The sequence below is a fragment of the Lipophrys pholis genome (genome assembly GCF_963383615.2).
Source record: "Lipophrys pholis genome assembly, chromosome: 12".
NCBI lineage: Eukaryota > Metazoa > Chordata > Actinopteri > Blenniiformes > Blenniidae > Lipophrys > Lipophrys pholis.
Genome location: NC_137641.1, coordinates 31,506,690 through 31,529,895, shown reverse-complemented (window position 1 = coordinate 31,529,895; position 23,206 = coordinate 31,506,690). Strand labels below are relative to the sequence as shown.

Genomic DNA, 23,206 nt, shown 5'->3' with positions numbered 1-23,206 from the left:
GGAGAGAGAGAGAGAGAGAGAGAGGGAGAGAGAGAGAGAGAGAGAGAGCAAGAGATAGAGAGAGAGAGAGAGAGAGGGAAAAGGGGGAAAGGTGTTCCAGGTAGGAGTGGGGGGGGGGGGGGGGGGGGTTGTTCCAGGTAGGAGCAGGAGGGAGGGAAAGGTGTTCCAGGTAGGAGTGGGGGGGGGGGGGGGGGGGGGTTGTTCCAGGTAGGAGCAGGAGGGGGGGAAAGGTGTTCCAGGTAAACAGATTAACAAATGTTCAATGAGTTTGTCCTCAGATACGATGATCAAGTTATTATTTTTCTATTTTCCACAATTCCTACTTAAATGACTGTCAATTCAATATCATTTCAATAGTCAATACAATGAAAAAAACGTTGCCTCGGACCCTCTGCCTCGGACCCTCTGCCTCGGACCCTCTGCCTCGGACCCTCTGCCTTGGACCCTCTGCCTTGGACCCTCTGCCTCGGATCCTCTGCCTCGGATCCTCTGCCTTGGACCCTCTGCCTCGGACCCTCTGCCTCGGATCCTCTGCCTTGGACCCTCTGCCTCGGATCCTCTGCCTCGGATCCTCTGCCTCGGACCCTCTGCCTCGGATCCTCACCTGACCTCATTACCTGGACCTTTGTCTCCTCATTGCATTGACCTGAGCTCCATCTAGTGGGTGAACGAGAGAACTGCACATATGGCCAGTCGATAAGGTAAAGATAAAAAGAAACAGGAGAGGAGGAATCTGGCAGCCGAGGATTCTTATTAGGAATCATATCTTAGGAATAAAATTTGTTGTAGTTTGATTTAGGTAGTTTTTATTGCGTTCGGTCCTTGAGCTGCTCCTGCAGCCCTCCAGAACGTGAAGAGAACACAGCCCCCCCAGAACGTGAAGAGAACACAGCCCCTCCAGAACGTGAAGAGAACACAGCCCCTCCAGAACGTGAAGAGAACACAGCCCTCCAGAACGTGAAGAGAACACAGCCCCTCCAGAACGTGAAGAGAACGCAGCCCCTCCAGAACGTGAAGAGAACACAGCCCCTCCAGAACGTGAAGAGAACGCAGCCCCTCCAGAACGTGAAGAGAACACAGCCCCTCCAGAATGTGAAGAGAACGCAGCCCTCCAGAACGTGAAGAGAACGCAGCCCCTCCAGAACGTGAAGAGAACACAGCCCTCCAGAACGTGAAGAGAACGCAGCCCCTCCAGAACGTGAAGAGAACACAGCCCCTCCAGAACGTGAAGAGAACACAGCCCCCCCCAGAACGTGAAGAGAACACAGCCCCTCCAGAACGTGAAGAGAACACAGCCCTCCAGAACGTGAAGAGAACGCAGCCCCTCCAGAACGTGAAGAGAACACAGCCCCTCCAGAACGTGAAGAGAACACAGCCCCCCCAGAACGTGAAGAGAACACAGCCCCTCCAGAACGTGAAGAGAACGCAGCCCTCCAGAACGTGAAGAGAACGCAGCCCTCCAGAACGTGAAGAGAACGCAGCCCCTCCAGAACGTGAAGAGAACGCAGCCCTCCAGAACGTGAAGAGAACACAGCCCCTCCAGAACGTGAAGAGAACACAGCCCCCCCAGAACGTGAAGAGAACGCAGCCCCTCCAGAACGTGAAGAGAACGCAGCCCCCCCAGAACGTGAAGAGAACGCAGCGCTCCAGAACGTGAAGAGAACGCAGCCCCTCCAGAACGTGAAGAGAACGCAGCCCTCCAGAACGTGAAGAGAACGCAGCCCCTCCAGAACGTGAAGAGAACGCAGCCCTCCAGAACGTGAAGAGAACGCAGCCCTCCAGAACGTGAAGAGAACGCAGCCCTCCAGAACGTGAAGAGAACGCAGCCCCTCCAGAACGTGAAGAGAACGCAGCCCTCCAGAACGTGAAGAGAACGCAGCCCCTCCAGAACGTGAAGAGAACGCAGCCCTCCAGAACGTGAAGAGAACACAGCCCCTCCAGAACGTGAAGAGAACACAGCCCTCCAGAACGTGAAGAGAACGCAGCCCCTCCAGAACGTGAAGAGAACACAGCCCCTCCAGAACGTGAAGAGAACACAGCCCTCCAGAACGTGAAGAGAACACAGCCCCTCCAGAACGTGAAGAGAACACAGCCCTCCAGAACGTGAAGAGAACACAGCCCCTCCAGAACGTGAAGAGAACACGGCCCCCCCAGAACGTGAAGAGAACGCGGCCCTCCAGAACGTGAAGAGAACACAGCCCCCCCAGAACGTGAAGAGAACACAGCCCTCCAGAACGTGAAGAGAACACAGCCCCCCCAGAACGTGAAGAGAACGTAGCCCTCCAGAACGTGAAGAGAACGCAGCCCTCCAGAACGTGAAGAGAACACAGCCCCTCCAGAACGTGAAGAGAACACAGCCCTCCAGAATGTGAAGAGAACGCAGCCCTCCAGAACGTGAAGAGAACACAGCTCCTCCAGAACGTGAAGAGAACACAGCCCCCCCAGAACGTGAAGAGAACACAGCCCTCCAGAACGTGAAGAGAACACAGCCCCCCCAGAACGTGAAGAGAACACAGCCCCTCCAGAATGTGAAGAGAACGCAGCCCTCCAGAACGTGAAGAGAACACAGCCCCTCCAGAACGTGAAGAGAACACAGCCCCCCCAGAACGTGAAGAGAACGCAGCCCCCCCAGAACGTGAAGAGAACACAGCCCCCCCAGAACGTGAAGAGAACACAGCCCCTCCAGAATGTGAAGAGAACGCAGCCCTCCAGAACGTGAAGAGAACACAGCCCCTCCAGAACGTGAAGAGAACACAGCCCCCCCAGAACGTGAAGAGAACGCAGCCCCTCCCAGGAAACGACATGAAGAAATGAGTGAGGGAGAGAGCGAGCCCCCGGGAGGGTGGAGGACTGCCTGTTTATAGGTGGAGCGAAATGATTAATTACAATAAAATATTAAAGACCTGAATACACTCGACACCACTAATTAGTCCAACCTGAAGTAGAGTCCTGCACATATACTTCTATACATAGTATTCTTCCTAAAGGTGTTAAGGAAAGGTGTTAGGAGGCTTCCTAAAGGAGTTAGTGAAAGGTGTTAGGAGACTTCCTAAAGGAGTTAAGGAAAGGTGTTAGGAGACTTCCTAAAGGAGTTAGTGAAAGGAGGCTTCCTAAAGGTGTTAGGAAAGGTGTTAGGAGGCTTCCTAAAGGAGTTAGTGAAAGGAGGCTTCCTAAAGGTGTTAGGAAAGGTGTTAGGAGGCTTCCTAAAGGAGTTAGTGAAAGGTATTAGGAGACTTCCTAAAGGAGTTAAGGAAAGGTGTTAGGAGGCTTCCTAAAGGAGTTAGTGAAAGGAGGCTTCCTAAAGGTGTTAGGAGACTTCCTAAAGGAGTTAGTGAAAGGAGGCTTCCTAAAGGTGTTAGGAGGCTTCCTAAAGGAGTTAGTGAAAGGAGGCTTCCTAAAGGTGTTAGGAAAGGTGTTAGGAGGCTTCCTAAAGGAGTTAGTGAAAGGTGTTAGGAGGCTTCCTAAAGGAGTTAGTGAAAGGAGGCTTCCTAAAGGTGTTAGGAGGCTTCCTAAAGGAGTTAGTGAAAGGAGGCTTCCTAAAGGTGTTAGTGAAAGGAGGCTTCCTAAAGGTGTTAGGAAAGGTGTTAGGAGACTTCCTAAAGGAGTTAAGGAAAGGTGTTAGGAGGCTTCCTAAAGGAGTTAGTGAAAGGTGTTAGGAGGCTTCCTAAAGGAGTTAAGGAACGGTATTAGGAGACTTCCTAAAGGAGTTAGTGAAAGGAGGCTTCCTAAAGGTGTTAGGAGGCTTCCTAAAGGAGTTAGTGAAAGGAGGCTTCCTAAAGGTGTTAGGAAAGGTGTTAGGAGGCTTCCTAAAGGAGTTAGTGAAAGGAGGCTTCCTAAAGGAGTTAGTGAAAGGTATTAGGAGACTTCCTAAAGGAGTTAAGGAACGGTGTTAGGAGGCTTCCTAAAGGAGTTAGTGAAAGGTATTAGGAGACTTCCTAAAGGAGTTAGTGAAAGGAGGCTTCCTAAAGGTGTTAGGAGGCTTCCTAAAGGAGTTAGTGAAAGGAGGCTTCCTAAAGGTGTTAGGAAAGGTGTTAGGAGGCTTCCTAAAGGAGTTAAGGAACGGTGTTAGGAGGCTTCCTAAAGGAGTTAGTGAAAGGAGGCTTCCTAAAGGTGTTAAGGAAAGGTGTTAGGAGGCTTCCTAAAGGAGTTAGTGAAAGGTGTTAGGAGACTTCCTAAAGGAGTTAAGGAAAGGTGTTAGGAGGCTTCCTAAAGGAGTTAGTGAAAGGAGGCTTCCTAAAGGTGTTAGGAGGCTTCCTAAAGGAGTTAGTGAAAGGAGGCTTCCTAAAGGTGTTAGGGAAGGTGTTAGGAGGCTTCCTAAAGGAGTTAGTGAAAGGTGTTAGGAGGCTTCCTAAAGGAGTTAGTGAAAGGAGGCTTCCTAAAGGTGTTAGGAGGCTTCCTAAAGGAGTTAGTGAAAGGAGGCTTCCTAAAGGTGTTAGGAAAGGTGTTAGGAGGCTTCCTAAAGGAGTTAGTGAAAGGAGGCTTCCTAAAGGTGTTAGGAAAGGTGTTAGGAGGCTTCCTAAAGGAGTTAGTGAAAGGTATTAGGAGACTTCCTAAAGGAGTTAAGGAAAGGTGTTAGGAGGCTTCCTAAAGGAGTTAGTGAAAGGTATTAGGAGACTTCCTAAAGGAGTTAAGGAAAGGTGTTAGGAGGCTTCCTAAAGGAGTTAGTGAAAGGTGTTAGGAGGCTTCCTAAAGGAGTTAGTGAAAGGTGATAGGAGGCTTCCTAAAGGAGTTAAGGAACGGTGTTAGGAGGCTTCCTAAAGGAGTTAGTGAAAGGAGGCTTCCTAAAGGTGTTAGGAGGCTTCCTAAAGGAGTTAGTGAAAGGTATTAGGAGACTTCCTAAAGGAGTTAGTGAAAGGAGGCTTCCTAAAGGTGTTAGGAGGCTTCCTAAAGGAGTTAGTGAAAGGAGGCTTCCTAAAGGTGTTAGGAAAGGTGTTAGGAGGCTTCCTAAAGGAGTTAGTGAAAGGAGGCTTCCTAAAGGAGTTAGTGAAAGGTATTAGGAGACTTCCTAAAGGAGTTAGTGAAAGGAGGCTTCCTAAAGGTGTTAGGAGGCTTCCTAAAGGAGTTAGTGAAAGGAGGCTTCCTAAAGGTGTTAGGAAAGGTGTTAGGAGGCTTCCTAAAGGAGTTAAGGAAAGGTGTTAGGAGGCTTCCTAAAGGAGTTAGTGAAAGGTGTTAGGAGGCTTCCTAAAGGAGTTAGTGAAAGGTATTAGGAGACTTCCTAAAGGAGTTAGTGAAAGGTGTTAGGAGGCTTCCTAAAGGAGTTAGTGAAAGGTATTAGGAGACTTCCTAAAGGAGTTAGTGAAAGGTGTTAGGAGGCTTCCTAAAGGAGTTAGGAAAGGTGTTAGGAGGCTTCCTAAAGGAGTTAGTGAAAGGTATTAGGAGACTTCCTAAAGGAGTTAGTGAAAGGTGTTAGGAGACTTCCTAAAGGAGTTAGGAAAGGTGTTAGGAGACTTCCTAAAGGAGTTAGGAAAGGTGTTAGGAGACTCAACGCTCCGATGAGCGGGTCCCTTTAAATGTTGTCGGAGCAAGGAATTGTGGGGCAGCATGAGCTCGCTTCCTTTGATAAAGGAAGCATCAGTGGTTCCTAGGCTATAGCAGGTCCTAAAGGAAGCATTAATGTTAGGGTTAGTATGTGGCCCATGAAGTCAAATAAACTTCATATTTCCGGCGGTCCTGAAGGCACCGCGGATGATGCGTTCACGGCCCGGTTCAGACCTCATTCTACGTCACTGCTCAGCCACCATGTTGGATCAGGAAGTGGGCAGAGTCTTTGCAGGAATCCCGAGCCGAGCTTAACGTTCACGGCCGCTTCTATCCGCTCGGACAGCCGTGTCCTTACCTCGAAGCCCCCCTTCCCCGGTTGCATGCTGCTCGGCCCCCTCCCTGCTCTGGGTAGGCTCTTCTCTCCGGATCGGACCGACCGTCAGCCATGACTTCCCTCACGCAGAGATCGTCGGGCCTCGTCCAGCGGAGGACCGAGGCCATCCGCAGCGCCGCCGCCGACAAGGAGAAGGAGTCCGCGGTGGAGGAGGACGAGGCTCGCTGCGGGGAAGAGGAGGAGGAGGACAAGGGGGATTCGAAGGAGACCAGGCTGACCCTCATGGAGGAGGTGCTGCTGCTGGGCCTCAAGGACCGAGAGGTACGGGTCTGCTCGTGCTCCGGCCCGGAACGAGCTTCGAGCTTCGAGCTTCGAGCTTCGAGCTAACTGCTTGTCAACAACCGCCGCTGGTTCCCGGTGGTTCCCGGTGTGTTTGTGTCCCAGTGGTTCCCGGTGTGTTTGTGTCCCGGTGGTTCCCGGAGTGTTTGTGTCCCAGTGGTTCCCGGAGTGTTTGTGTCCCAGTGGTTCCCGGAGTGTTTGTGTCCCGCTGGTTCCCGGAGTGTTTGTGTCCCGGTGGTTCCCGCTGGTTCCCGGAGTGTTTGTGTCCCGCTGGTTCCCGGTGTGTTTGTGTCCCGCTGGTTCCCGGAGTGTTTGTGTCCCAGTGGTTCCCGGTGTGTTTGTGTCCCGGTGGTTCCCGGTGTGTTTGTGTCCCTGTGGTTCCCGCTGGTTCCCGGTGTGTTTGTGTCCCGGTGGTTCCCGGTGTGTTTGTGTCCCAGTGGTTCCCGGAGTGTTTGTGTCCCGGTGGTTCCCGGAGTGTTTCTGTCCCAGTGGTTCCCGGAGTGTTTCTGTCCCAGTGGTTCCCGGAGTGTTTCTGTCCCAGTGGTTCCCGGAGTGTTTCTGTCCCAGTGGTTCCCGGTGTGTTTGTGTCCCGGTGGTTCCCGGAGTGTTTGTGTCCCGCTGGTTCCCGGTGGTTCCCGGAGTGTTTGTGTCCCGCTGGTTCCCGGTGGTTCCCGGTGTGTTTGTGTCCCAGTGGTTCCCGGTGTGTTTGTGTCCCGGTGGTTCCCGGAGTGTTTGTGTCCCGGTGGTTCCCGGAGTGTTTGTGTCCCGGTGGTTCCCGGAGTGTTTGTGTCCCGGTGGTTCCCGGTGTGTTTGTGTCCCGGTGGTTCCCGGAGTGTTTGTGTCCCGGTGGTTCCCGGAGTGTTTGTGTCCCAGTGGTTCCCGGAGTGTTTGTGTCCCGGTGGTTCCCGGAGTGTTTGTGTCCCGGTGGTTCCCGGAGTGTTTGTGTCCCGGTGGTTCCCGGTGTGTTTGTGTCCCGGTGGTTCCCGGAGTGTTTGTGTCCCGGTGGTTCCCGGTGTGTTTGTGTCCCGGTGGTTCCCGGAGTGTTTGTGTCCCGCTGGTTCCCGGTGTGTTTGTGTCCCGGTGGTTCCCGGAGTGTTTGTGTCCCGCTGGTTCCCGGTGTGTTTGTGTCCCGGTGGTTCCCGGAGTGTTTGTGTCCCGCTGGTTCCCGGAGTGTTTGTGTCCCAGTGGTTCCCGCTGGTTCCCGGAGTGTTTGTGTCCCGGTGGTTCCCGGAGTGTTTGTGTCCCGGTGGTTCCCGGAGTGTTTGTGTCCCGGTGGTTCCCGGTGTGTTTGTGTCCCGGTGGTTCCTGGTGTGTTTGTGTCCCGGTGGTTCCCGGAGTGTTTGTGTCCCTGTGGTTCCCGCTGGTTCCCGGAGTGTTTGTGTCCCAGTGGTTCCCGGAGTGTTTGTGTCCCAGTGGTTCCCGGAGTGTTTGTGTCCCAGTGGTTCCCGGAGTGTTTGTGTCCCAGTGGTTCCCGGAGTGTTTGTGTCCCGGTGGTTCCCGGTGTGTTTGTGTCCCGGTGGTTCCCGGTGTGTTTGTGTCCCAGTGGTTCCCGGAGTGTTTGTGTCCCTGTGGTTCCCGCTGGTTCCCGGAGTGTTTGTGTCCCGCTGGTTCCCGGAGTGTTTGTGTCCCGCTGGTTCCCGGAGTGTTTGTGTCCCGCTGGTTCCCGGAGTGTTTGTGTCCCTGTGGTTCCCGCTGGTTCCCGGAGTGTTTGTGTCCCGCTGGTTCCCGGAGTGTTTGTGTCCCGCTGGTTCCCGCTGGTTCCCGGTGTGTTTGTGTCCCGCTGGTTCCCGGAGTGTTTGTGTCCCGCTGGTTCCCGGTGTGTTTGTGTCCCGGTGGTTCCCGGAGTGTTTGTGTCCCGGTGGTTCCCGGTGTGTTTGTGTCCCGGTGGTTCCCGGTGTGTTTGTGTCCCGCTGGTTCCCGGAGTGTTTGTGTCCCAGTGGTTCCCGGAGTGTTTGTGTCCCGGTGGTTCCCGGAGTGTTTGTGTCCCGCTGGTTCCCGGAGTGTTTGTGTCCCGGTGGTTCCCGGAGTGTTTGTGTCCCTGTGGTTCCCGCTGGTTCCCGGAGTGTTTGTGTCCCGCTGGTTCCCGGAGTGTTTGTGTCCCGGTGGTTCCCGGTGTGTTTGTGTCCCGGTGGTTCCTGGTGTGTTTGTGTCCCGGTGGTTCCCGGAGTGTTTGTGTCCCTGTGGTTCCCGCTGGTTCCCGGAGTGTTTGTGTCCCAGTGGTTCCCGGAGTGTTTGTGTCCCGGTGGTTCCCGGAGTGTTTGTGTCCCAGTGGTTCCCGGTGTGTTTGTGTCCCGCTGGTTCCCGGAGTGTTTGTGTCCCGGTGGTTCCCGGTGTGTTTGTGTCCCGCTGGTTCCCGGTGTGTTTGTGTCCCGCTGGTTCCCGGTGTGTTTGTGTCCCGCTGGTTCCCGGTGTGTTTGTGTCCCGCTGGTTCCCGGTGTGTTTGTGTCCCGCTGGTTCCCGGTGTGTTTGTGTCCCGGTGGTTCCCGGTGTGTTTGTGTCCCGCTGGTTCCCGGTGTGTTTGTGTCCCGCTGGTTCCCGGAGTGTTTGTGTCCCTGTGGTTCCCGCTGGTTCCCGGTGTGTTTGTGTCCCAGTGGTTCCCGGTGTGTTTGTGTCCCAGTGGTTCCCGGAGTGTTTGTGTCCCGGTGGTTCCCGGTGTGTTTGTGTCCCGGTGGTTCCCGGTGTGTTTGTGTCCCAGTGGTTCCCGGTGTGTTTGTGTCCCAGTGGTTCCCGGAGTGTTTGTGTCCCGCTGGTTCCCGGTGTGTTTGTGTCCCGCTGGTTCCCGGTGGTTCCGCGGCTCGGCTCCAGGTGTATCTGTACCTGTTCAGCCGGTTAGATAATCTCGTGTTGGAGTTTAGTTCAGCAGCTCGGGCGAGTTGAACTGCTAGTTAAAATGGTTGATGGATTATTTTGGGGTAAATTCGCAGTTGTTTTTCTTTTTTGACGAGCAGCAGGAAAGTTCCTCCTTCAACCTGGAAGTACCGAAACTCTGCCAACACGTCAGCTCAGTAACTCCTCTCTCCTCCTCTCTGCTCTCTCCCTCCTCCTCTCTGCTCTCTCCCCTCCTCCTCTTCCTCCTCTCTGCTCTCCCCTCCTCCTCTTCCTCCTCCTCTCTGCTCTCTCCTCCTCCTCTCTGCTCTCTCCTCCTCCTCCTCTTCCTCCTCTCTGCTCTCTCGTCCTCTCTGCTCTCCCCTCCTCCTGCTCCTCCTCCTCTCTGCTCTCCCCTCCTCCTGCTCCTCCTCCTGTCTGCTCTCTCCTCCTCTCTGCTCTCTCCTCCTCCTCTCTGCTCTCTCCTCCTCCTCCTCTTCCTCCTCTCTGCTCTCTCCTCCTCTCTGCTCTCTCCTCCTCCTGCTCCTCCTCCTCTCTGCTCTCTCCTCCTCCTGCTCCTCCTCCTCTCTGCTCTCTCTTCCTCGCTCCTCCTCCTCTCTGCTCTCTCTTCCTCCCTCCTCTCTGCTCTCTCTTCCTCCCTCCTCCTCCTCTCTGCTCTCTCTTCCTCCCTCCTCCTCCTCCTCTCTGCTCTCTCCTCCTCCTCCTCCTCCTCCTCCTCCTCCTCTCTGCTCTCTCCTCCTCTCTGCTCTCTCCTCCTCCTCCTCCTCTTCCTCCTCTCTGCTCTCTCTTCCTCCCTCCTCTCTGCTCTCTCTTCCTCCCTCCTCCTCCTCTCTGCTCTCTCTTCCTCCCTCCTCTCTGCTCTCTCTTCCTCCCTCCTCCTCCTCTCTGCTCTCTCCTCCTCCTCCTCTTCCTCCTCTCTGCTCTCTCCTCCTCTCTGCTCTCTCCTCCTCCTCCTCCTCTTCCTCCTCTCTGCTCTCTCTTCCTCCCTCCTCTCTGCTCTCTCTTCCTCCCTCCTCCTCCTCTCTGCTCTCTCTTCCTCCCTCCTCTCTGCTCTCTCTTCCTCCCTCCTCCTCCTCTCTGCTCGCTCTTCCTCCCTCCTCCTCCTCTCTGCTCTCTCCTCCTCCTCCTCCTCCTCCTCCTCCTCCTCCTCCTCCTCTCTGCTCTCTCCTCCTCCTCCTCCTCCTCTTCCTCCTCCTTCCTCCCCTCAGGGCTACACCTCCTTCTGGAACGACTGCATCTCCTCAGGCCTGCGAGGCTGCATGCTGGTGGAGCTGGCCCTGAGGGGGAGGCTGAACCTGGAGCCTTGTGGTGTGAGGAGGAAAAGCCTTCTGGCCCGGAAGGTGAGTCCAGTTCTTCTTCTCTGAACCTCAACCAATAAGCAATATGAAGTTATCGAACAATAAGGTGAGTCCAGTTCTTCTTCTCTGAACCTCAACCAATAAGCAATATGAAGTTATCGAACAATAAGGTGAGTCCAGTTCTTCTTCTCTGAACCTCAACCAATAAGCAATATGAAGTTATCGAACAATAAGGTGAGTCCAGTTCTTCTTCTCTGAACCTCAACCAATAAGCAATATGAAGTTATGGAATTTTCTCCCAGAGGCTGGAAGACATCACAATGTTTCAACTTCAAGTTCTGCGTTTACTGAAACGGTTTTAAAATGATGTAATTGGCATGACAGGCCATGAGTTGGCGCTGTTAGTTTTAGTACTGAAAACACACACACACACACACACACACACACACACACACACACACACACACACACACACACACACACACACACACACACACACACACACAGCAGAGAACAATGAGCTCCAAACACTGGGAGAACACAGACATTCTAGTGGACGGACCAAGTTGGATTGTTATTATGGTGACTGTCAAAATAAAACCACCAAGTTGGATTGTTATTATGGTGACTGTCAAAATAAAACCACCAAGTTGGATTGTTATTATGGTGACTGTCAAAATAAAACCACCAAGTTGGATTGTTATTATGGTGACTGGGAGTCATGACACGACGGAGGAGACTTTGTTCTGATTGGCTCTACTGAGCATGTGCAGAAGAACCACAGACGCAGTAGCAGCGTTTCCACCGTCTTTACTCTGAAAGTTGTTTTTCAGTCTCCCGCCACCGGTTTTGTGTAAACAGACAAGAAAACTCTACGAGAGTTTGGGTTTTCACCTGAAGTTGTTTCTGTGTAAACGGGCCCCAGGCCCCCCTGCTGTGGCTGAGGGCCCCCCTGCTGTGGCTGAGGGCCCCCCTGCTGTGGCTGAGGGCCCCCCTGCTGTGGCTGAGGGCCCCCCTGCTGTGGCTGAGGGCCTCCCTGCTGTGGCTGAGGGCCCCCCTGCTGTGGCTGAGGGCCCCCCTGCTGTGGTCAGAGCATGAAGGATTTTTAAGGATGAATGTTTGCAGACCCCTGCCCTCGTTGTTGAGAGTGATTAACTACTTCGATCCTACATCCATTGTCTTGCAGGGAAGTTGTGAAACTAAATAAAGTGAATGGGTGTGACAGACGGTGTCGGAGGAGACGAGCTCCTTCCTGCTGGGAAAACTGCCCCGTTTATTAGAGTATTGGATGCCTGTTAGGATCCAATAGAGCTCCAGCAGGTCCCAGCAGCTCCCAGCAGCTCCCAGCAGGTCCCAGCAGGTCCCAGCAGGTTCCAGCAGCTCCCAGCAGGTCCCAGCAGGTCCCAACATGTCCCAGCAGCTCCCAGCAGCTCCCAGCAGCTCCCAGCAGGTTCCACAATGGTTCCTATTGATTTACCAAGCAAGGTGTTTGTGTTTTAACAAGTTTCTGTAAAGTTTCCTACTGGCTTCATTACGGTGGCCCAGAAGGGTCAACGCAGCAGAACGCAGGAATAACGGTATGACGGTGACCAACAGTGCCGATTAGTGAAAACCCATAGTGATCAGCTGCAGTCATGGAGCAGCAGCGCTTCACTGAAGCATTCCTTCAATTTTCATGGAATGAAAAATATTGTGACTGGAAGCAAAGCCTCTTCTTCTTCTTCTTCTGCACGCTGCACACTCGCTTTCTTGTTGTTCTCTGTTGTGTCTTTCTGAGGTTACGTTGTCTTTCTGAGGTTACGTTGTGTCTTTCTGAGGTTACGTTGTGTCTTTCTGAGGTTACGTTGTCTTTCTGAGGTTACGTTGTGTCTTTCTGAGGTTACGTTGTGTCTTTTTGCGGTTGCGTTGTGTCTTTCTGAGGTTACGTTGTGTCTTTCTGAGGTTACGTTGTGTCTTTCTGAGGTTGCGTTGTGTCTTTTTGCGGTTGCGTTGTGTCTTTCTGAGGTTACGTTGTGTCTTTCTGAGGTTGCGTTGTGTCTTTCTGAGGTTACGTTGTGTCTTTCTGAGGTTACGTTGTGTCTTTCTGCGGTTGCGTTGTGTCTTTCTGAGGTTGCGTTGTGTCTTTCTGAGGTTACGTTGTGTCTTTCTGAGGTTACGTTGTGTCTTTCTGCGGTTGCGTTGTGTCTTTCTGCGGTTGCGTTGTGTCTTTCTGCGGTTGCGTTGTGTCTTTTTGCGGTTGCGTTGTGTCTTTTTGCGGTTGCGTTGTGTCTTTTTGGGCTTTTTGCGTTTGCGTTGTGTCTTTTTGGGCTTTTTGCGGTTGCGTTGTGTCTTTTTGCGGTTGCGTTGTGTCTTTTTGGGCTTTTTGCGGTTGCGTTGTGTCTTTTTGCGGTTGCGTTGTGGCTTTTTGCGGTTGCGTTGTGTCTTTTTGGGCTTTTTGCGGTTGCGTTGTGTCTTTTTGCGGTTGCGTTGTGTCTTTTTGGGCTTTTTGCGGTTGCGTTGTGTCTTTTTGCGGTTGGGTTGTGTGTTTTTGCGGTTGCGTTGTGGCTTTTTGGGCTTTTTGCGGTTGCGTTGTGGCTTTTTGTGGTTACGTTTTTTGCGGTTACGTTGTGTCTTTCTGCGGTTACGTTGTGTCTTTCTGCGGTTGCGTTGTGTCTTTCTGCGGTTGCGTTGTGTCTTTCTGCGGTTGCGTTGTGTCTTTTTGCGGTTGCGTTGTGTCTTTTTGCGGTTGCGTTGTGTCTTTTTGGGCTTTTTGCGTTTGCGTTGTGTCTTTTTGGGCTTTTTGCGGTTGCGTTGTGTCTTTTTGCGGTTGCGTTGTGTCTTTTTGGGCTTTTTGCGGTTGCGTTGTGTCTTTTTGCGGTTGCGTTGTGGCTTTTTGCGGTTGCGTTGTGTCTTTTTGGGCTTTTTGCGGTTGCGTTGTGTCTTTTTGCGGTTGCGTTGTGTGTTTTTGCGGTTGAGTTGTGGCTTTTTGGGCTTTTTGCGGTTGCGTTGTGGCTTTTTGTGGTTACGTTTTTTGCGGTTACGTTGTGTCTTTCTGCGGTTACGTTGTGTCTTTCTGCGGTTACGTTGTGTCTTTTTGCGGTTACGTTGTGTCTTTTTGCGGTTACGTTGTGTCTTTCTGCGGTTACGTTGTGTCTTTTTGCGGTTGCGTTGTGTCTTTTTGCGGTTACGTTGTGTCTTTCTGCGGTTACGTTGTGTCTTTTTGCGGTTGCGTTGTGTCTTTTTGCGGTTGCGTTGTGGCTTTTTGGGCTTTTTGCGGTTGCGTTGTGTCTTTTTGCAGTTGCGTTGTGTCTTTTTGGGCTTTTTGCGGTTGCGTTGTGTCTTTTTGCGGTTGCGTTGTGGCTTTTTGCGGTTGCGTTGTGGCTTTTTGGGCTTTTTGCGGTTGCGTTGTGTCTTTTTGCGGTTGTGTTGTGTCTTTTTGCGGTTGCGTTGTGGCTTTTTGCGGTTGCGTTGTGGCTTTTTGGGCTTTTTGCGGTTGCGTTGTGTCTTTTTGGGCTTTTTGCGGTTGCGTTGTGTCTTTTTGCGGTTGCGTTGTGTCTTTTTGCGGTTGCGTTGTGGCTTTTTGGGCTTTTTGCGGTTGCGTTGTGTCTTTTTGCGGTTGTGTTGTGTCTTTTTGTGGTTGCGTTGTGGCTTTTTGGGCTTTTTGCGGTTGCGTTGTGTCTTTTTGTGGTTGCGTTGTGTCTTTTTGTGGTTGCGTTGTGGCTTTTTGCGGTTGCGTTGTGGCTTTTTGCGGTTGCGTTGTGTCTTTTTGCGGTTGCGTTGTCTTTTTGTGGTTGCGTTGTGGCTTTTTGCGGTTGCGTTGTGGCTTTTTGCGGTTGCGTTGTGGCTTTTTGCGGTTGCGTTGTGTCTTTTTGGGCTTTTTGCGGTTGCGTTGTGTCTTTTTGTGGTTGCGTTGTGGCTTTTTGGGCTTTTTGCGGTTGCGTTGTGTCTTTTTGTGGTTGCGTTGTGGCTTTTTGGGCTTTTTGCGGTTGCGTTGTGTCTTTTTGCGGTTGTGTTGTGTCTTTTTGCGGTTGTGTTGTCTTTTTGCGGTTGCGTTGTGGCTTTTTGGGCTTTTTGCGGTTGTGTTGTGTCTTTTTGCGGTTGTGTTGTGTCTTTTTGCGGTTGTGTTGTGTCTTTTTGCGGTTGCGTTGTGTCTTTTTGCGGTTGTGTTGTGTCTTTTTGCGGTTGCGTTGTGGCTTTTTGGGCTTTTTGCGGTTGCGTTGTGTCTTTTTGCGGTTGCGTTGTGTCTTTTTGCGGTTGCGTTGTGTCTTTTTGCGTGGCCTGTTCTCTTTGTATTCTGACTGTTCACACAAAATAGGATCAGGAGGCGGGGCTTAGTAGCGATGTCACCAATGACTGATCAACGCTACGAGTGACTGAGATGAAATTAAACTAACCAGTGTCATTAGATGTCCGAGATTTTTACATCGCCCACCTCCAGACCTGCTCAGTGTTTCGTTAAAGTCAGTTCTGGTTTGTTCTGGTGTTTCTATAAGATGTTAATCTGAAGGTAACTCTGTCACTTCTCTTCTAATTCCCTGTTTGAGAGGAGAAATGTGGCTGAAAAGCTGCAGGTCAGGTTCAAGTTTGTCCATCGTAGTTAATTTTAAAAGCACACAAAACAAATTTTCACCATTACGGGCTCTCTCAATCGAAAAATTGATTGTTGGAATATGGTTTATTAACGCACTGTATTTAAATGAAGGTAACTTTAGACTTTAGACTTTGCTTTATTAATCCCTCAGGAGGACTCCTTCAGGGAAATTTGAGTTCCAGCATCTTAAAAGAAGAGGAGCAGCACACAGAAGATAAGAGATGAGTTATAGAAAAAAAAAAAAAAAAGGTATTTCACCTTAACATTGGCTGGATTTGAATAATAATGAAGAGGCCCACCTCAGAAATTTAAAACCAGCCGCCGCTAAAAAAAACGTGAATCTTAAAGAAAAGATACAGCCGTTTGCCAACATTTCATCTGGAGTGATAACATAGTGCCACAATAACCTTTAAATCTAAACTTTGAAGCTTTTCTTTGTTATGGTGCAGAGTATATGTGATGAAAATGTCTGTAATTGTTCAAAAAAACCAAACAATTACTCCTGAAAATGACAACAATCTCAAGGTAAAATCAATTTTAATGAAACCTTCTGCTGCAAAATCCAATGAAATGTCAAAAGAAAATCTTCTCCTATAACTGTTGGATTCTGGGTGGATCTTCCAGAATCTGGCTTAAAAACAAATCTGTCCAACTCAATGGAAGCCACACATCTCTGAGGAAACCTTCCTTAAGCCCGGCTTAAGTCTCCGATCAATCAGAAACACCTTCGATTGTGAAACTGGATCTCAGTTGTGTAAAAATGGCCTGAGCTCATTTCCAGACATTTGTCCCCCAGCGCCGGCAGAAATGCAGGAGAAAGCTGAGTGGAATGAAAGCTTCAGTAGAACTTCTTTAACATGCCTGTAGAAAAGGGGTTTGGTTCACCTGATGACTTCAGGATTATGGTCAAGCTTCTTTCACTCACGTTGTACCAAAGTTTATGAAATCCGCGTGCAGCAGGTCATAACCTTTAGAGGATTGGACCTCATCCAGCAGTGGGCCGGTCATTCAGGAGATGGTGAATCAAACAAATGAAAGATTTAAAGTTTTTCCATAGAATTCACAAAATGCTTCAAGAATTTTAATTTGATCAATAAAAATCGACGGTCACGCTCGAATCCACTCTCTTAAACTCTTTTAAAACAACATTTAAAGACTTTTTTTATTCAAGAAAGCTTTTGGTTCAATTCATTTTCCACTTTTATTATGGATTTTATTAGATTCTAATGTTTTGTTTTTATTGCTCCCATTTCATGAACAGCACGTTGGGATTTTTATCTGTGAAAAGGGTTTTATAAATGTACTTTACTTACTGGACTTACTCCTGGGTTTTCAGATTCACCCAGTTGAAACACTTTGCTGATGTCCTGCTGCTGTTGTCTTGTATTTGTCAAGGTTACTTGTTGGTTGTTTTTCTGTAGATGATGGTGAATAAAATGAGGAAGATTTCAGTGCAGTGAAGAAGGTCGAGCTTCATCCACATTGAAGGCATCCATTTTAAATTGTTCTGAGAAACAGTCAATCGGCCGTAGTCGTGTTGTTTCTTTGTTGACGACGTCAAGTCAAAGGTTCATGTGAGGTTAAACATCCGACACCCTTCAGTTTGTGTGCAGAAGGAGGCTTCAGTTTGACCTTTCACACATTACAAACAGGACTCCAGTCACACTAATCCAAAGTAAAATCTGCCTCTCTTCTTTCCTCCTCCTCTGTTTTCTTCCAGGTAATCTGCAAGTCTGACGCTCCCACAGGAGACGTTCTGCTGGACGAGGCCTTGAAGCACATTAAAGAAACGCAGCCTCCAGAGAGCGTCCAGAGCTGGATCGAGCTGCTGAGTGGTGAGAGACGCTCTGCTGAGTTTGAACGGTTGTTTCGGATTAAGGGCTTCCATTACAATCTATTGCCACCAAATGGTGTCAAACTCATTTTAGTTCAGGGACCAATTTCACCTGGAGTGGGCCGGAATGGTAAAATCATGCCGTAATAACCTTTTAGATTTAAATTTGATAGATTTCCCTCCGTTTTGGTCCGCAGTATATGTGATGAAAATGTCAATATTTTCACAAAAACAAATGATTCCTTCAAAAAATGGCTACAATCTTAACTCAAAGCCAATTTTAATATAATCTCTTGGTGCAAAATACAGTGAACGACCCCCCTGAATTAAATGGAAAATAATAGTGGACCCACAACAGAACCCTGTGGGACACCACACATCAAAGAACCTGTTGCAGATATAACCACCACCACCACCAAGGAGCCAGCAGTCGTATTGATATTCAGAAATAATGCTAAAATGTTCACAAAAACCAAACAATCACGATTGACAATGTAAAGCCGATTGTAGTTATATCTTCTGATGCCAAATCTTCTACAGCTGTTGCATTCTGGGTATTTTTTACAACCGAACCCTGACAGCGTGGCTTTAAGTATTTCCCATCAGCTTGGTGGTTTGAGCGGATTGGAGCCTCCTGCGGTCGGTTTGAGCCCACAGGCCTTATGTTTGACACCCAATATACCAATACTAACCAACTAGTTCTGTTACCAGTATGAACTGTAGTATTAAAGCTTTAGGTGGATGAAATGTAATAAGGCAAATCCAGAAGAAGAACACAACATTTCAATGTTGAATTACCATCAAAGAAAGCAGATCTTTTGTTCTCCTAAACAGAACGAAGCTCCTCCTGAAGAGAACCCGATGTCAGACAGGTCAGGCAGGTCGGACTCGTCTGCTCGAGTCTCTCTCCTCTAACTCCAACATTTTACATGACCTTAATAGATCAAAATCTATTGTTGCCGGTGACATGCGAAAAATGTTGTTGTGCATCAAACAAGCAGTGTGAAAGGTTTGAGTGAAGGCAGAGCGGTGGCTGAGACTCCAGCGTCTGAGTATCTAAAGTGGTTAGACGGTACGTGAACACCAGCTCAGTGAGAAGAAAGAAAGGTCTTCCTCCCACCGTCTAAATGTTAACCCTTTACAGAGCTCATGGAAACACTGTTGTGTAGGGGATTATAAGGTATTCTAAAACGCTGTAGGACCTTTCCATTTGTCACACATTCTAGAAACTTCTGTAAACTTTGAGGAGTTCTACAGCTCTCCACCTATGAGGAATTCTAGAAACACGTACATTCTGGAACGACTGACAAATCGTCAAACTTTTGTTCAATTCAAGAACACCCGCTCACTCAACTCTCATTTGTTATTGGAGTCTTCTCATTTTTGGACTCTCTGATTTTTGGGTTGTTCCATGTTTTGGAACTCTGTTTGACCATTGACAAATCTTCAGACCTTGGAAAACCTCTCAAACTCTCCCACGTTCTGGAGCCATTGTCCCGTTAACCTTGAACTAATCTGAGACCTTTGTGAGGTTCTTCTACTCTCACTCTGTCTCGACTTTCACCAGTGTGTAGAAGTACAGTTGTCAGTGGTTCATCCTGTTGTCTTTCTTGTTTTTCATTAACTCACCATTGTTGGCTGAAGAATGTGAGTTACCAAATATGTGGCCGGCCTCTTGAAGCTCAGCTGAAAGGCGTCTGGTGTGGTTCCACAGGGGAGACCTGGAACCCGCTCAAACTGCACTACCAGCTGCGAAACGTCCGAGAGCGCCTGGCCAAGAACCTGGTGGAGAAAGGTGTTCTCACCACAGAGAAACAGAACTTCCTGCTCTTTGACATGACCACACATCCGCTCACCAACAGCACCATCAAACAGGTAACGCTGGAATGTCCAGAACAGAAAGGATCTGAGTCATTGAAAGAACCACAGAACCAAACAGTCACTCACAACACAAGCGTATACTCTATAAGATGTCCCCTCTTTTTTTATTATTAATAAACATTTGTTCATTCAGATCTGAACTGTGCAGTCATTTAATAAAATAAATATAGACTTTTTTCATGTTTTCTTTTTCTCAGAAATGATCGCAGGTCACTGAGTCTGAGTGTAAAAGCAGAAATTGTATTTTTTAAGTTGGTAAATATTGATGAATCGATTCTCCAGACTTGAAGACCACACAATATGAAACACAGCCGCACACATCTCTGCAACCTTGTGTGTTATCGGTCATTTTTTCCAGCTCCAGTCGATGTTCTGATTGGATTTTAGAATCACTTTGTTTTCTCTTTTTAAATATGCTTCAACCTGAGCAGTCAACGTTTCTCTGGATCAGGATTAGGCCTGGTTACAGCCCCATATGGAATAAAACCCAAAATATATTACAGCAATCAGACATAAATACCATAAACTATAAAGATATATGTATAAACAAATAGTCCAAACTGTTCAAACGCATTCTTTCAGTATTAATCAAATTGCTCAGAGTTAAAATATACAGTATCTCCCAGAACTGTACTGGAGTGCACGTTGCTAAAATCGCACAGAACCAGATATAAAAGTACATTTCTATATATCGTGTACATACACATCAAAAGGTTGAAATTGTAGTTTGTCATTTCCACTATATAGTATAGGTAAAGTATTTGAAAACAATACTTAAGTGAAATAGATTGTGGTTTTGATGTTACCTAAGGATGATTCAGGTTTATACTTACCAAAGTGTGTGTGTGTGTGTGTGTGTGTGTGTGTGTGTGTGTGTGTGTGTGTGTGTGTGTGTGTGTGTGTGTGTGTGTGTGTGTGTGTGTGTGTGTGTGTGTGTGTGTGTGTGTGTGTGTGTGTGTGTGTGTGTGTGTGTGTGTGTGTGTGTGTGTGTGTGTGTGTGTGTGTGTGTGTGTACACAAGTATTGCATTAATGTATAGGTATTGCATCAATTTACAATACAATTTCTCTCTCAGTTTTTCCATTTTAAAAGTAACATTTTTGAGGAAAAACACCTTTTTTTTAACTTAAATACTTTTTCTTTTGGGTTTAACGGCAGTTTGCATCCTTAAAGTTGCATTACTGCCACCTGCTGGTATCTATCTACATTGTTTCCCACGATCTGAAGAGAATCAACAATGCATGATTTTTATACCTTAATTCTACATCCAGAAATAAGTACTTCAGTTCCTCTGTTGTTCTATTTAACAGAATGAGTGTAAAATGAATTGACTAGAGGTCGAGTGATGGATAACACTTCGATGTTCTTATCTGCAGCGCCTGGTGAAGAAGGTCCAGGACTCGGTGCTGGAGAAGTGGGTGAACGACCCCCAGCGCATGGACAAGCGCGTCCTGGCGCTGATCCTCCTGGCCCACTCGTCCGACGTGCTGGAGAACGCCTTCGCGCCACTGCAGGACGACCAGTACGACCTGGGCATGAAGAGAGTCCACACCCTGCTGGAGCTGGAGCCCGAGAAGGAGAGCACGAAGCCCAACGCCAATGAACTCATGTGGGCCGTGGTGGCTGCGTTCACCAAATGAGAATGTGGCGGCGGTCGTGCCGGACTGGAAAGATCGGACTGTGGTCTGTGTTATTTAATTGGTTGAAGGACTTCACTTTAATGAGACAATCTATTTTTGGTTGGGGAGCCTGTTTATACATGGATTCTGGATGACGTCTTGGTGGTAGTCCATATTAACACAGTGCAATGTGATTGGTGGGGGGCTTCACCATGTAAGAGCTGCTTGGATGGAAAAAGGAACGCTCTCTAACTGAAAACAAAATAAACAAAGAACCAAACCGATGGCTGCTTTCACACACGAGAAGTAAGCCGTGCCGCCACGATGCTGGATATACTCACAAACACCAACACTACCGACCGACGGGCTTCTGTTGGCGCTCCGTGACATCAGAGTGCAGCAGGCGATGGCAGTAGTCGTGGTGAGCATGAAGATATCGAGTCGGGCCAAGTTTCCCTTCTTCGTCTCTCAGTTACGTCAAGATCTGGCCAGAATCTGACGGCGGATCTCTGGAGAAAGGAGGGCAGCTGTCGGAGCGCTCTGTGTGGCCAGCCTCCACCGGGGGTGGGGTGGGTACTTAAGGTCACTGTTGGAACACGGACCACCTCAACGCTCGCCGTGTTTGGCTCCTCCTTCTTTCCTCTCTCTGCGTTTGGGGAAGGAAGGAACGGCGTGGAGCTGGTTGATTAGACTCCTCCCACCTCTCCAATGAAGAATTAAAGCTCCCAAAGAAACTCCCATTAGATCTCTAGATACTGCGAAGGTCCATTCTGTCTCCACGCTACGCAGCGAGTCTTCCATTTCCTTTCCCGTGTTGCTGACGGACGCTCTGAGCAGCCCGCCATTTATCAAAGCGTTTGCACAGTCGATAGCCCTGCAGGTAGAATCCCAGTTCCAGCTTTGTTTTTCTTTTCTTTTCTTTCCATTTGTAAAGATGAAATTATGAGCAACTCCAGTCGAGGAAACTTAAGATCTCTCATTTTGTCTCCAGTCATTGTAAGTATTTCAAACCATTCCTCCGGTCATCACTGGGTCTTTTCTTCTATTTAAACGCGTGAATCAAGACGCAGGGGAAATGAGTGAATCCTTCCAAATGTTATTTGCCGTTTGTTTGTTTGTAGATGTATAAAGGGTCAGTTCACCAAAATTGATGTTGGTGTGGACATCTGCACTTTTAGTTTATGTCAATAAAGTTCACCAACTCCATGGATCAGTGGGTGGAGCTGGTCCAGTCTGAGGGTTGATGGTTCAAACCCACGTCATGTCCTGTCCGTATGTCTGAAGCGCCTTTAGCCACTGGACCCAGGGTTTCCCCCGAAGTTATGGAAGCCGTGGGTTGGGATAGGGTTGGGTTGGGTTGGGTTAGGGTTGGGTTGGGTTAGGGTTGGGGAGTTCTGCAGATGGTTAGGGTTGGGTTAGGGTTGGGGAGTTCTGCAGATGGTTAGGGTTGGGTTAGGGTTAGGGTTGGGGAGTTCTGCAGATGGTTAGGGTTGGGTTAGGGTTAGGGTTGGGGAGTTCTGCAGATGGTTAGGGTTGGGTTGGGGTTAGGGTTGGGGAGTTCTGCAGATGGTTGGGGTTGGGTTAGGGTTAGGGTTGGGGAGTTCTGCAGATGGTTAGGGTTGGGTTGGGGTTAGGGTTGGGGAGTTCTGCAGATGGTTAGGGTTGGGTTAGGGTTGGGGAGTTCTGCAGATGGTTAGGGTTGGGTTGGGGTTAGGGTTGGGGAGTTCTGCAGATGGTTAGGGTTGGGTTGGGGTTAGGGTTGGGGAGTTCTGCAGATGGTTGGGTTGGGTTAGGGTTGGGGTTAGGGTTGGGGAGTTCTGCAGATGGCCGGATAAAGATCCACTTCCTGTTTGTTGGAGCCTCTGGCACACGGAGTGTTTTCATTACTCCACAAGAACAGAGACGTTCGTTATTTTCTCAAGGTTGGTTCTGACTTTCAAAACTTGATGAGGAAAGTCAAGTGGAGAAGCTTCTGGGAGGGTATTCAGATGTCCTTCATGTCCCATCATGGATTCAGATGTCCTTCATGTCCCATCATGGATTCAGATGTCCTTCATGTCCCATCATGGATTCAGATGTCCTTCATGTCCCATCATGGTTCTTTACTCCCGTCGCTGGAAGCCGGAACAAATCTCTCTGTTCTTTGCCTGACTGGCAGTTTTTGGGTGACGTGACCTTGTGAGTTTCCTCTTTACGGTTTTCCAGTTTGTTGGTAGTGTCGCGGTCAGACCATGTCCAGGTCCTACAGGTGAAGGTTCCCAGGGCCCCGATGGAACTCCTCCATTAGAAGACTTCAAACAACACGCGGTCCATTAGAGGAGAAATCAAAACGACGTCTCAGTATTCACAGTTTGACTGATGTGGGTGGAGTTACCTGTCGCATTACTTACAGTTGTGTCTTGCTTTTGTTTTTAACCAGGAAATATCAGTGGACTGCAGAGACCATGCATGCTATGGTGGCGGGCCGAGCTTATGTGTGGATGTAGCTACAGAGAGAAGGCTTGTATGTAATTATTAGTCATTTTACGTGTACGATCTAACGGAATTCAATTGAAAGGGATCTTCTCTCCTGTCCTCTATAATTCTGTATGCTTTTTGTATTACCACACAAAATAAAGTAAGGATCCTTTAAGTGCCTGAATTTACACCAGTTTCACTGCTGTTATTTCATATTATGTGCAACATGAATAACATTAGTCAGCAACATTTTAATAAAAATGGTGCTTCATTCGTTTACTGTTTCTTTAGATTTTGTTTTGATCTCTTTACTACTGAGTACACGCAGTGGCAGACCTGACTGGTTTTCTGCCCCGGGGCGGAAACCCTAACCCTACGTTCCAGCTCGCTAATGACTGTCAATCATATTTTAATCATGTTTAAATTGTAACGTTGCTACTCTATGAGCCCCGCAGCTCGTTAACATGTCGGAGGGCGGCTTTACGTGATGCACCTGAACGCATCACTCAAAGCTGTCAGCTATGAGGCGGCGTTTTAACTGTTGAACTGCACAGCTGATTTGTTTTCA

At 49.0% G+C, this 23,206-nt stretch overlaps 1 protein-coding gene across 1 annotated transcript; it reads left to right on the top strand.

The window, feature by feature from the left end:
* The first annotated feature begins 5,703 nt into the window (after window positions 1-5,703).
* On the top strand, window positions 5,704-21,437 carry LOC308118231 (Golgi phosphoprotein 3-like). The gene is made up of 5 exons (XM_080477561.1): window positions 5,704-6,136; window positions 10,189-10,320; window positions 16,569-16,683; window positions 18,397-18,557; window positions 19,939-21,437. The coding sequence occupies exons 1-5, from the start codon at window positions 5,927-5,929 to the stop codon at window positions 20,200-20,202; spliced, it is 882 nt and encodes a 293-aa protein (XP_080333687.1). The 5' UTR covers window positions 5,704-5,926; the 3' UTR covers window positions 20,203-21,437.
* Window positions 21,438-23,206: the final 1,769 nt, after the last annotated feature.

Bases quoted from the DNA above. Each gene is read 5' to 3' on its own strand.
- LOC308118231 (XM_080477561.1), top strand. From the start codon at position 5,927: ATGACTTCCCTCACGCAGAGATCGTCGGGCCTCGTCCAGCGGAGGACC. The intron at 6,137-10,188 runs GTACGGGTCTGC...TCCTCCCCTCAG, and splicing joins TGGGCCTCAAGGACCGAGAG to GGCTACACCTCCTTCTGGAA. The intron at 16,684-18,396 runs GTGAGAGACGCT...GTGGTTCCACAG, and splicing joins CTGGATCGAGCTGCTGAGTG to GGGAGACCTGGAACCCGCTC.